The sequence below is a fragment of the Orycteropus afer genome, unplaced genomic scaffold, assembly GCF_000298275.1.
Source record: "Orycteropus afer afer isolate SDZICR_OR568_19922 unplaced genomic scaffold, OryAfe1.0 scaffold00306, whole genome shotgun sequence".
Classification (NCBI taxonomy): Eukaryota; Metazoa; Chordata; class Mammalia; order Tubulidentata; family Orycteropodidae; genus Orycteropus; species Orycteropus afer.
Window position 1 is genome coordinate 773,075 of NW_006921893.1, and position 13,060 is coordinate 786,134.

Below are 13,060 nucleotides of genomic sequence, written 5' to 3' on the forward strand. Positions count from 1 at the left end.
TTGAACCGCCAGCCTTCTGGTTAGCAGTCAAGTGCTTTAGCCGCTTATCTCTACCTATCTCACAGTGTTCCCTCCCCTGCCCTCCTATGCCTGGTAACCAACAGAGAAAATTTCCTTCCATAGATAAACCTTTCCTTGGCTTTTACAATAACGGACTAATACAATATTTGTCCTTTTGTGATTGACTTATGTCACTCGGCATAATGTCCTCCAAGTTCATCCATGTTATGTGGTGTTTTGCAGATTCTACATTATTCTTTAGGGGTCCATAGTATTCCATGTGTGTATGTACCATAGTTTGATTATCCATTCCTCAGTTGATGGACACCTCTAACTTTTTTTTTTTAATTATAGTTTAAATGTAATTTCTTTCATTTGTGGCCCTATGTATTTTATTTGATGCTTTTAAAACATTTTAAGCATTTAATGTTCACCATCATTAGCCATTGGAGAGATGCAAATCAAAACAATGAGATACCATCTGGCCCTAGCACTAATAGCAAAGTTCAACAAAACATAAAATAACAAATGCTAGTGAGGATGTGGAGAGATTGGCACTCTCATACACTGCTGGAGGGACAGTAAAATGATACAACCACTGTGGAAAACAGTACAGTGAGTTCTTAAAAAGCTGGAATTAGAAATACCATTTGACCCAGCAATCCCATTACTAGGTATATATCCTAAAGAAGAGAGAGCCAGGACAAGAACAGATAAGTGCACACCCATGTTCATCACAGCAGTATTCATAATAGCAAAAAGACAGAAACAACCTACATGCCCATCAGCAGAAGAATGGATAACCAAACTATGGTACATACACACAATGGAATACTATGCAACACTAAAGAGTAATGTAGAATCTGCAAAACACTATATAACATGGATGAACTTGGAGGACATTATGCTGAGTAAAATACGTCAGTCACAGAAGGACAAATACAGTATTAGTTCATTATTGTAGAAAGTCAAGGAAAGGTTTATATATGGATGGAAACTTTCTTTGTTGGTTATCAAGGGTGGCAAGGGAGGGGAGGAAACCCTGGAAAAAAATAAATTAATTTTAAAAAAATAAAAATAAATAAGCATTTGAAACATAGGAGTCACCAGACTAGGAAAGGGCCCATGGTACCAAAAATATTAAGAGCCAAAGGTCTAGATAGAAATGTTGTTTGGAGCTGATCCCCAGTGTATCTCAATGTTTGGAAGTTCGAAGATGAGGTAGGCACAAGAACTCCAGGAAGGAGCAGCCAGGGAGGTTGAGAAAAAGAGAATGGGCAGGTCCTGGAATCTAGAAAAGAGCATATAACAAAGAGGAGGGCTGCTGCCGCAAGGTGCAGGCAGGTGAGGGCGGGAATGGACCATAGCTTTGTGTGCGTGCTGAAGAGATCCAGGGAGCACTGATGAGGTGGGAGAGAACAGGGCACTTGCAGAAGCCAGTTCTTGGCAAGGTCAGAGAGAGTGGGATCCAGGCCATGCCCGGAGGGCTTGGCCTTGGAGGCGAGGCCCAGGTAAGTGAGTGGAATCGGTAGTGGGCCCAAGCTCTTCACTCTGCCTCCAATACCCATTTCTCAGTCCCCACTTCATTAGCCTAGATACACTGCTCATCACAGGTCTAGTTGACATGGGTCCCTCTGTGGAAACTTTCCCTCCCCTTCCCCTGACTGCCCCCTCCATCGTGCCCCCAATACACTGTTGTTATAATTTCTTTCTCTAGACTCCTGTTTCTTGACTTCTTTTAACCAGTGCCCTTCCTTTGGCTAATTCCTTCATGTTATTGTTGTTAGCTGCCATCAAATCAGCCCGTAGCTCATGGCAACCCCGTGCCTATTGGAACAGAATGTTGCCCAGGCCTCCACCATCCCCATGATCAGTTCCAGAATGGACTGTTGTGTTCCATGGGGTTTTCACTGACTGATATTTGGAAGTTGATTACCAGGCATTTCTTCCTAGTCCATCTTAGTTTGGAAGCTCCTCTGAAGGCTGTTGAGCATCATAGCAACACATAAGCTTCCACTGACAAATGAGTACTGGCTCCACATGAGGTGCGTTGGCTGGGAGTCAAACTTGGATCTCCCTTGTGGAAGGTGAAAATTCTACCACTGATCCACCAGTGTCCTCATAATTCCCTCACATGTCCATGCTGTTTGGTGCCTACTCTGTTTCCTGGCACTGTTCATGGCTCTGGGATGCAGAAATCGCTATAATCCCTGCCCTTGGAGGTGTTCACAGTCTATAACAGGGTAACAGCCACCACACAGGTAAACATTCAAACAAGTTTGATAAAGCAGCTATAGAGAGATCAGCTGGGTGTTTTGTTGGAGAGTAAAGGAAGAGGCCCACTGAGGCCAGGTTGTAAGGGACGGCCTTGCTGACAGGTGACAGTTGAAGATAAATAGATTCACTCCTCTCAATTGTGAGGGCCTTCCCCAGGGAGGTGTGATCACCAGGCTTACAAAAAAATAGGGGCTCTGCATTTATTCAATTCTACATGCCCGGCACCCAGCCCAGAGTGGGCACAGGAGACAGAATGAATACCCAGGAGACAACTCAGCGACTACACTCATCCACTACTCCGCAAACATATCCAAGGCTGCAGCCTGCCCCCTCAGATGGCCTTTTTGCTCTGGGTGAACTGGGTGGCCAGTGGCTACGTGGTGCGAGCAGTGCAGAGAACTTGCTATTGTGGGTCACAGACCTATGGTCCAAAACCCTGGCTGTGACCCTCAGCAATTGAGTGACTGAGCAGTTTTACTTCTCTGAGCCTCAGTTTCATCATCTGTAAAAAAAAAGATATCAATAGCACAGATGTGAGGCATGAACAGAGTAAAGTCCGTCAAGCACCCAGCACAGTCAGGATTGGACAGGCATCAGTGCCCCTTTGCAGGTCATCTTTGTTCCCCTTTAGTGGACCATTCCCATGGCCTCACCCACTAACCCGACCACCAAATGCTAGGTCCAAGTGCATTCATAAAGTATGTGTGGATGATGCCCAAGAAAGAGGGGCTTCTTTGGTCAGGAGAGGGTCCAGGATTCTGAAAGGGACCAGGATTCTGAAAGGGTCACACCAGCTCTGCCTATGGCTACCACTGATGGGGGCCCAGCTGGCCCTTACGTGTGTTAGTTCATGTATGTCATCCTCACAGCTGCTCTCAGGAAATTGACAAGGGAGATTAAGCGCCATGCTCAAGGTCACGCAGCTGGGACCTGAGCCAGGCAGCCCATTCACCCCCTGCCTACTGTGGCTTCTCGCCCAACATCTCCATCACAACCATAACTGGTTGTATCTGTAGACTCCAGGCCGTGGCTAAGACCGCCCTCTACCCCCTACCCTTAGTGTCTGTTTCCTATTGTTGCTGTAACAGAATTTAATGCTTTAAAGAACAGACATTTATTTTCTCACAGTTTGGGAGGTTAGAAGTCCAAACTCAGGGCACTGGCTCTAGGGGAGGGCTTTCTCTCTGTCAGCTGTAGAGGAAGATCCTTATCTCAGCTTCTGCGGCCCACACATTCTACAATTCCTTGAAATTGCCACATGGCATCTAATTTCTCCTGTTTGTGCTTCCTTGTCTATGTGTCCTTGTAATTCAGAAGTGAATAGGTTTGGGACATACCCAACACTGATTTGGTCTCATTAACATACAAAGAAAACCCTTTTCCCAAATGGGTACCTCCCCAAGTATAAGAATTAGGATTCTGATATATATTTTGTGGGGACACAATTCAATCTGTAACAGGGAGTGGAGACGCCCCTCTCTGCCTTCATAGGGGTTTGTGCCTTCAAAGAATTCCCAGTAAAGGGATGGTCAGATAAGGAAGCCCACAGTGACAGCATGCTGTAGTGATGGAGGTCAGCAGCTGTTTCCCACTCTGTATCTCCCAGCTTCAGACTCAGACTCACCCTGCGGCTCCTTATCCAGACATCAGAAAGTCAGAGTTTGCATGTTGTGAGCCGCACAGGAGCCCCCGGCAGCCTGGTGGACACCACGTGGTGACCTCGCTTCTATCACCCAGTGCTCGGAAGGAGGGCAGAATGGGAGAAGGGCATGGGCCTGGCTCCAATCTATATGTTTTTAAAACCCCTCGGAGGTGCTGACGTAGGTTTCTAAGTCACAGGCTCTGCAAACATTGTTTTGTCTTTATTCAGCCCAGGCTGTGCTGGCATGAGTCAGCCACCTGTGATGGATTTAGTGTGGAGCGGGAAGTGGGTTACTGAGTCACAGCCTCAAGGGGCTGGCCAGCGGGGGGCAGGTGCATGGGAGCTAGTGCCTTGACTCATGTAGCTGTGGGAGCATGAGGCCCAAGCCCCACACCCGATTCTGAACTCTGCTCAGAGCTCAATCGAGAGGAGGCCCCTTGTCACTGCATAGAAAGGACCCAGAAGGACACACACTGGACAGCTGGTAGTCAATGGGGACCTTACTTCTAACTGTATCATGTGGTTTTTTTTTTTTAAGGAAAATGTATCCAGGTGTTATTTATCTAAGTAAAACTGAATGAGCAAGTAAATAAAGTGGGCCTTTCCCCAGCACCCTGCCTTTGTACATGCCATTCCTACTTCCAGAATACCCTTTGCTATTGTGTTGACAAACTTGTGTTCATTCTGCAACCCAGCCCAATACCAACAGCCAACTGCTTTGTACACATCACCTCATTTAATACTCCCAGTAACCTTTTGTGGTAATTATCCCCCTTTTGCCGATGGAGAAATCAAGGCACAAAGTGGTTATTTACCTGTCTGAGGTTCCCCAGCTAGGAGGGATGCTAGACTTGAGCCCCATATGTGGAACTCAGAGGTCCCAAAGCAGTTGCTGAACCTTAAGGGACCTCTTGCCAAGCTGTCCTTCCTGCCCTACTCCAGATCCAGTGGATTGTCCCTTCCTCTGTGACCACTGAGCCAGCTCCCACACACTCAGCTGTGAGCTCACTAAGGCTGAGACCAGGCCCTTTTCTGCTTGGTACCACTATGTTAGTCCAGACCCCAGGCTCTGTGAAGACAGGAATATTCCTGCAAGAAGGCTACCACCTTCTGCATTTGAAACAGACATACTTGAAAAATAAGGGGACTTTGGTCAAACACCACATGCTAGGCCCCAGGGTATAGTCTTTCCTATCAGGCAGCTTGCAGAATCTTGGTTGAGCTGGTACAGGATAAGACCTGAGTTGTTTGGTGTGACATTCAGGACCCTCAATATACTGCCCCACCTCCCTATTTTTTGTTGTTTTGTTTTTTGTTTTTAATTACTTTCTTTTTGGTTGAGGATATACACAGGAAAACATATGCCAATTCAGCAATTTCTACATGTTTACTTCAGTGACATTGATTATATTCTCCCACCTCCATCTTACCCTCTTCATTTTCTGCCACCCCCCACACTTCACACCCCTCCTTTATTCAGGGCTTCAGCAAAATCAGGTTCTTCCAGTTTCTTAAATACACCCTCATTCTGAGCAGATTCTGGCCTCCACACTTAATCCTGCTGTTCCCTCTGCCCACATGCCTATCCCCCTCTTCCTGGCTGTTGGAGACTCACCTTTGGAGTTTTAGTCTAGTGTGTCCTTCCCCTGAGATGCCCTCTTTGAACCCACCCTACATGCCAACTAAGTTGGGGGCCCCCTCCATGGTCCACACAGTCTATGCATCCCTGTGGCCTCGGGTGGATCATTCGGGCTATTGTCTGTTCCAAGTCTGTTGCAGCAGGCCCTGGGGTTTACCCAGGGCCAGGCTCTTATCTGGGTCATCTCCCCATATCTGGTACCTCCTGAACAACTGACCCCATAGCTTCCTACAGCAAATGATCTCCAGGCACCAGTGGGAGGGTGTTTCACATAGTGCTTTAGACATGAGTTCATACCTTGGCTCTGCAGCTTACTTGGCGTGTAACCTCAGCAAGTTTCTTTATTGCTATGAACCTCGGTTTCCTCTTCTGTAAAATGAGAATTATCAAGTACCTAACTTCTTCCTCAGAAGGAAGGTTGGACAGTCTACCTTCCATAGTGATACTGCCTCGGAAACCCAAGGAGGGGTCACTATGAGTTGGAAACGACTCAGTGGCAGTGAATTTTGAGTTTTTTTAACTTAAAAAGTCTGTCTTAAGGATTAAATGCTATTCATTCATTCAGCGAATATTTATTGAGCACTTGCTATGTGCCTTGGGCTGGGAAATACAGCAGGGAACAAAACGGATAAAAAAATCCCTCCTGGCGTGGAGCTCACATTCTAGCGGGAAGAGACAGATGAGAACAAAAAAGATACCAGGCAATGCCAGTGATCTGGAGAAAATTAAAGCAGGGTAGAGGGAGTAGTGGGGAGGGTGTTCTTTCAGACAGGGAGGTCAGGGAGAGCCCCCTGATAAGGTGCTACTTGAGCAGAGGCCTGAGGGAGGTGGGGAGCACCATGTGGAAGAAGTCTCCAGGAAGGGGAAGCAGCAAGTGCACAGGTCCTGAGGAGGCCATGCTGGGCACCACTCAAGGAACACAGGAGGCCAGTGTGACCAGAGGAGAATACTCAGAGGAGGGAGCATAGGAGATGAGGGCAGAGGGAGTGTCCAGATGCCCAGAACACACCTGGCTTTGGGGCCACTGTGAGGACCTGGGCTTCTGCCCAGAAAGAAGCAGAAGCCTTGAAGGGTGCTGAGCAGAGGAATGATGAGGTCAAACAAAGAAGTTGAAAGCATCCCTCTGGCTGCTGTTGAGGGAAGGTTTGGGGTGGGGGACAAGGGTGGAAGATGGGAGGTCAGTGAGGAGGCTGCTGCCAGTATTCAGTCAAGAGAGGGCCTTGAACCAGAGGAGCAGTGGAGGCTTGAGGAGAGTCCAAAAGGTATCTTTTGAAGGTAGAGCTGGCAGGATGTGGGGTATGAGAGGGAAAGGAGTCCAGGATGACACCAGGGATTTTGTCTGAGCAACTGGTGAGATGGAGGATGGAGCAGCTGGAGGATGCTTTTGTTGATGCAGGGAGGCATGGGAGAATCTTGGGGGCTCTTGGTACACTGTTACTATCAGCATCATTCATAGCACAGATGTTCATTCAACACCTCTCACAGGCTAGGCTCTGCAAGGGCCTTCAAGCCCAGGGAAGAAATGAGGCTCTCGCAGTCCTGCTTTTGGGGATCCCAGTCTAGCGTGATGAGGCAAAGTTGAGTAAGGGTATGATCTTGGTTTGGAGCTCAGGGAAGCTCCTGTTGGTTCTACAGGCCCAAAGGTCATCCACCAACCCACTGTTGGGCCCAGAATCCATAGAGGTCAATGGCAACCAGCTGCCAGTCACAGGTTGGGCGCTTTACATATGTTCTCTCACTGGGTAGCTGCAGGCACCTCTCTGAGTATCTACTGTAATTGCCCCATTCTACAGATGAGGAAGCTGAGGCTCAGAGAGGGGCAGTGATTTCCTCCAGTGCTACACATCTGGGAAATATCCAAACACAGGTCTGCCTTCTCCAACGCCCAGCCATGCACCCTACCACCTAGGGTAGTCAGCCAAACGCCTGAACCCTACATTTCTCCCCAGGTCCCGGGCAACTTCCATGTGTCCACACACAGTGCTACAGCCCAGCCACAGAACCCGGACATGACACATGTCATCCACAAGCTCTCCTTTGGGGACACATTACAGGTGAGCAGGGAACATGCAGGGCGGTGTGGTCAGGGGTGGGTGTGGAGGGGCTGTGTCACTGGTGCCCTGTGCTCTCTCTGGGCACAGAGAGAGTCTTTTGGAGAGGACACCCGCTCCATTTGAGGCTTTGCTTCATCAGTCAGCTACTCTGTTATTTTCCTTGAATGCAGCAGCTACGGTTTTGACAATGCGCTGGACTAAGAACCTCAGGTTGAGTCCCATGCTCTGGGGAGGGACTCACTGTAAATGAGCAAGGAGTAAAAGCCAGAGCATTCCTTGCATTAGTACAGTCCTTCTCAGTGCAGCCCAGGAGGTTGGTGGAGCACCAATTTTACAGACAAGAAGGCTGGGCCAGAGAAGCCATTCATCCAGCATCCCCCAGGAGACAGTCTGCCTGACCCCAGAATCCAGCCTCTTGCCCTTCACAGCCATCTCTTCCACCCTGCTCAGTGCCCACATCCATTAAATAAGGATGATGTGGTACATGAAGGTATCCTAAGTCTTGTACTGCTGCCATGTTCCAGAACACACCCCAGGGCCATGTTGGTGGGTCCTACATGGCAGCTTTGCTTGTGGCAGCAGCTCCAATAGACTCTTCCTCCTCTGTGAACATGCAGTAAGTAACCATATGCCCCATGCCTGCTGCAGTTGTGGGGAAGGGGCTCTGATGTTCTCTCTCTCCTCTCCCCACAGCCATCCTAAAGGTAGATTCTGTCTTACAGAGAGAGAATGAGGCTCAGAAAGGGGACATGATTGCTCCAGGCCACAATGCTATGATGTGGCCGAGCTGAGATCGGGACCCCAAGTCCTAACCCTAAGCCATGCATCATGCGATTCCTGATCTCCTGCTAATGGTGCTCAGGGGATGCCCTCTAGCCATGGTGATGTACACATGGGCACACTCAGTCCCACAGGTGCACCCACAAGCACCATTATGACATATATGCACACTTTGCTTAGACTGGCATACACACCTGAAGAGGTAACAGATGTACACATGCTTGTACATGCATTCCAAGACGTGTGCATACACTCATTCTTGAACACACGCCCCCTGCACATGCACACACTCAGGCATGCACACAGACACACACATATATACATGCTCACCAACATTCCTCACGCCAATTCAGTCATCCTTACACATACACCACCTGAAGAAACAGACCTGCCCAGGCTGGAACCTCTCAATTACAGACTCACGCATCACACTCATACCCACAATGCCTCATTCACTTGCACATGCCATATATATCCATTTACTGACAACAATAACACCTGATACGGGTTGAACGCTTTCTCTGTGTGCCAAGTACTGTGCTCCACAAGCACTGTCTTCTGTTAGTCTCTCAGCAACCCAAGGATAGGTGCTATCACTGTCCCATTTTACAGATGAGAGAACTGAGGCACAGGTCACATAGCCTGTCATACAGCTTGTCTGTTGCAGAGTGCCTTAGTTCTGTAGTGCTGCTATAACAGAAATACCACAAATGGATGGCATTAACAAACAAATTTATTCTCATAGTTCAGGAGGCTAGAAGTCCTAATTCAGGGCACTGGCTCTAAGAAGAAGGCTTTCTCTCTTTGTGTCTCCTGGTCCTAGGAGGTTCCCAGCACAGGAACCCTGAGTCCAAAGGAAGCGCTCTGCTCCCAGCTCTTCTTTCTTGGTGGTAGGAGGTCCCTCCCTCCCTACTCACTTCTCTCTCCTTTGAGCTCTTGTAAGATGGAAGGTATTATAGGCCACACCCCAGGGAAGGTCCCCTTTCATAGGATCAGGGCCCTGACAGGATTAAGGATGGTGCATCCCACCCTAATCCTTTTACAACTGATTGATTTATTACATCAGATCACATCATGGGGGATCAGTACATAACTACTACATTACCTCATGACGTAACTGCCAAATCACTGAGAATCATGGCCTAGCCAAGTTGACACATATTTTTAGAGGACACAATTCAGTCCATGACACAGAGCCTGGGTTTGAATCCAGGTACTGCTTCTTTCACGTACATACTGAGTATACGCTGTCCCTCAAGTACACTCACACACTCACACTTCCTTTTTCCACTTGACACAGATTGCTAGTCCTTTCTTCCCCTGAGTGGCCTGGCCACTGCCTTTCCATTCTATTTTGCAACTCCAGAGGTTTTCCTCCTGGAGACAGGGTTTAGGATCAAAGAAGACCAGACTCTCTATCCACACACCCAGTGAAGCACAGCCCACCTGGGACTACAGCCTCACTTCCTGCAGGCCAAGACTCACCTCTGACCCTTCCATCCAAAAGACTGTCGTGTGGAAGATGGGAGCATGGGTTCCTGAGCCTGCCATTCAAATCCTGTCTCCACCACTTACTAGTTGCACGACCTCAGGCAAATTATTTATTCTTTCTGGGCCTCAGTTATCTCACCTATAAAATGGGGACAATAATGTTATTGTTGTTAGGTGCTGTCGAGTTGTTTCTAACTCATAGCGACCCCATGCACAGCAGAACGAAACGCTGCCCGTTCCCGTGCCAGCTCCATGATCCCTGCTATACTTGAGCCCATCATCACAGCCACGGGACAATAATACTACCTGCTTAATAGGTTTTTCTGAGGATGAAATGAGTAGTCTACATAAAGCTTATAGACCAGTGCCTGGCACAGAGTAAGTATTCAAAAAAGGTAGCTGTTACCCTTGTTGGAGTTGTTTACCCATGCTTCTCACCAGGCGCTACAGGATAAAGCCTGTTGCCAGCCCACTGGGGGCTCACTGCAGTGGAGGAGACAGAAACGTACGGTGGTCATCATTCCCAGTGGGACAGGGTCTGACAAAATGCGAGGATGCAGAGGGGCGAAGGGCTCTCCATGTACCGAATGTTGGGCAGCACTGTAGCTGCCTTTGCCCCTGTTAGCTCACCAAATGCTCACAACAGCTTTGGCACTGTCAATCCCAGTGTGCTCATGGAAAGCAGGCACAGAGAGCAGAGATCAGGCATCATGTCTTGCAGCTCATTAGTGGCAATAGCTACACTCTTCCACACAGGGAACTTTATTTTTTTTTTATTTTTTAGTTTGGGTGGAAGTTTACAGCGCAAATTCATTATGCATATAGCAGTTCACACACACTTTACCTCATGACATTAACTGCAATTTCCCACAGTGCAACAGCTCTCTTCCCGCTTCCTCCCCATACCTGCCCCCCAAGTTGTCTCCCTGTGCATACACAGCCCTTCTATTCTCCCATGATTTATCTCTTCAAGGAGTGTATCTACCTAATGTAAATGTTCAGCTCATATGCCTGTCTTTTGTTTGTCTGGAAGCCACAGGAGTGGGTTCAATTTCAGACCTGAAGGGCAACTAGGGGCCATATTCTCAGGGATTCCACCAGTCTCTATCAGACCAGCAAACCTGGTCCCCTTTTTTTTATGATTTTGAGTTTTGTTCCACATTGTTATCCCACTCTATCCAGGATCTCCTAAATAGATCCCCCTCCGAGTGGTTGACAGTGGTAGCCGGGCACCATCTAGTTCCTCTGGTCTCATAGTCATATAAGCTGAGGATGGCATGGTATACCAGTTGCTTGGACTAATTGTTACCATGTGTCTTTGCTTTTCTTCATTCTTCTTTGCTCTGGATGAGGAGAGACCTATCATTGCATCTAGATGACTGCTTGCAAGCTTTTAAGATCCTAGTCGCTACTCACCAAAGTAGGATGTGGAACAATGTTTTTGTGTAGTATGTTATGCCAATTGAGCTTGAGGTCCCTCTTCCACATAGGGAACTTTTAACATCTTTGGCCTGTGGGGCACTTTCTCACTTAGAGAGCAGTGTTGTGAATGATGCCTTGTGTAATCCCACAAAACTTCCTCAAGGATGCTGAACAGGATTTATTTTTCCTGATGAGGTATCTGAGTCAGAGCAGTTCAGTAAGTTGCCCAAGGTCACACAGCTTCTAAGAAACCAGGTGTGTCTGGGACCAATCTTCTTTTACTGTACCTCATATGATAGTGTATTTATCAGAACTTTCTGGAAATTTCTGCTCTGAGCCAGGCCCTGGGGTTATGGTGATGAACAATACAAAGCTCTCGTCCTCAAGTGAAGAAATCAAGAATAAATAAACATGATACTATAGAGCAAGGAGCTCCCTGAGTGGTGAAAAGGTTTACACGCTCAGCTGCTGACCAAAAAAAAGGTTGGAAGTTCAAGTCCATCAGAGGCACCTTAGAAGAAAGACCTAGTGATCTACTTGCAAAAAATCAGCCAGTGAAAATACTCTGGAGCATAGATCCACTCTGATGGCACAAGGGGTCACCATGAGTTGGCATCAACTCGACAGCAGTGGTGGTGGTGGTGGTTGTGATGAAAACGAGGAGAACTAAGGATAACAGAAGCACAGGATGTTGGGTTGGGGGGTGCCCTCTAGCCTGGGAGGTCAGGAAAGGCTTCCCAGAGGAAGTGACATCCAGCCAAGCCCTGCAGGGTGAGAAGGATTTGGCCATGAAAAGGATGCAAGAGTAGATCCCACTCAGGGCATCTCACATATCACCCCTCCCCTAAAGCTCCCACTCTACAACACGCCCAACTCATCATTTTCAGACCTCAGGGTTACTTTCAGAAAAAAGAATCAGCAAGTGTCCATGACCCCAGAGTGATGCCAGTGGGTTGGGAAATAAGGACTCGGCGAATGTGGCTCTGATGGAGCTTAGGAGTGACCACCTGGCATGTGGAGGGAAAGCTGGGGTTTGTTTGGGGCAAGAGACCCATGTCAGATCCAGGACATGGAGACTGGCTGGGTCAGGGTGTGTCTTAGAAAGGGTACCTCATCTACTGTGAGGAAGATGGATCCATGAGGCAAGACTGGAGGCAGGAAAGTAAGGACAGGGCTTCAATCCCAGGCTGGGATGATGAAGGCCCACCTGAGATAGGTAGAGGGGAGAAAAAAGGAGGAGAAGCTGGTGCTGTAACAGAGGGAAAGCAACAGCTCTATGCTTAGTCATTTGTTGTTAGCTGCTGTCAAGTCAGCCCCCAACCCACAGAGAACCCATGCACCATGGGGCAAATGATTGGTTGCACATCAGACCATCATGATCCATAGTATTCACTGACTTGTTTTTCAGAAGTAGATTGGCAGGCCTTTCTTTCTGGTCTACTTTGTCTGGAAGCTCTGTTGAAACCTGTTCAGCATCATAGCAACATACAGGCTTCTACTGACTGACAAGTGATAGCTGTTCACAAGGTACACAGGCTGGGAATCAAAAGGCGAGAATTTTACCACTAAACCAACACTGCCTTCATGCTTAGTCATTAGTGCATAGAAATATGGTTTTTTTTTTAAATGTACAAAACTTAGCTGAGGGGAGGCGGGGCAAGATGGCAGACTAGGCAGAAGGATTGCACAGACCCTCTTCAACAAAGAAAAGGGAAACCAATTAACACAGACACAGAAGATAATCTTGGACCCCTG

At 47.9% G+C, this 13,060-nt stretch overlaps 1 protein-coding gene across 1 annotated transcript in view; it reads left to right on the top strand.

Moving 5' to 3' along the window:
• ERGIC1 (endoplasmic reticulum-golgi intermediate compartment 1) overlaps positions 1-13,060 on the top strand; it is a 103,438-nt gene that overhangs the window by 49,048 nt on the left and 41,330 nt on the right. Inside the window, exon 6 of the mRNA XM_007951667.1 lies at positions 7,508-7,612. Within this exon, the coding sequence (XP_007949858.1) occupies positions 7,508-7,612 (105 nt within the window). The remainder of the gene's footprint in view (positions 1-7,507; positions 7,613-13,060) is intronic.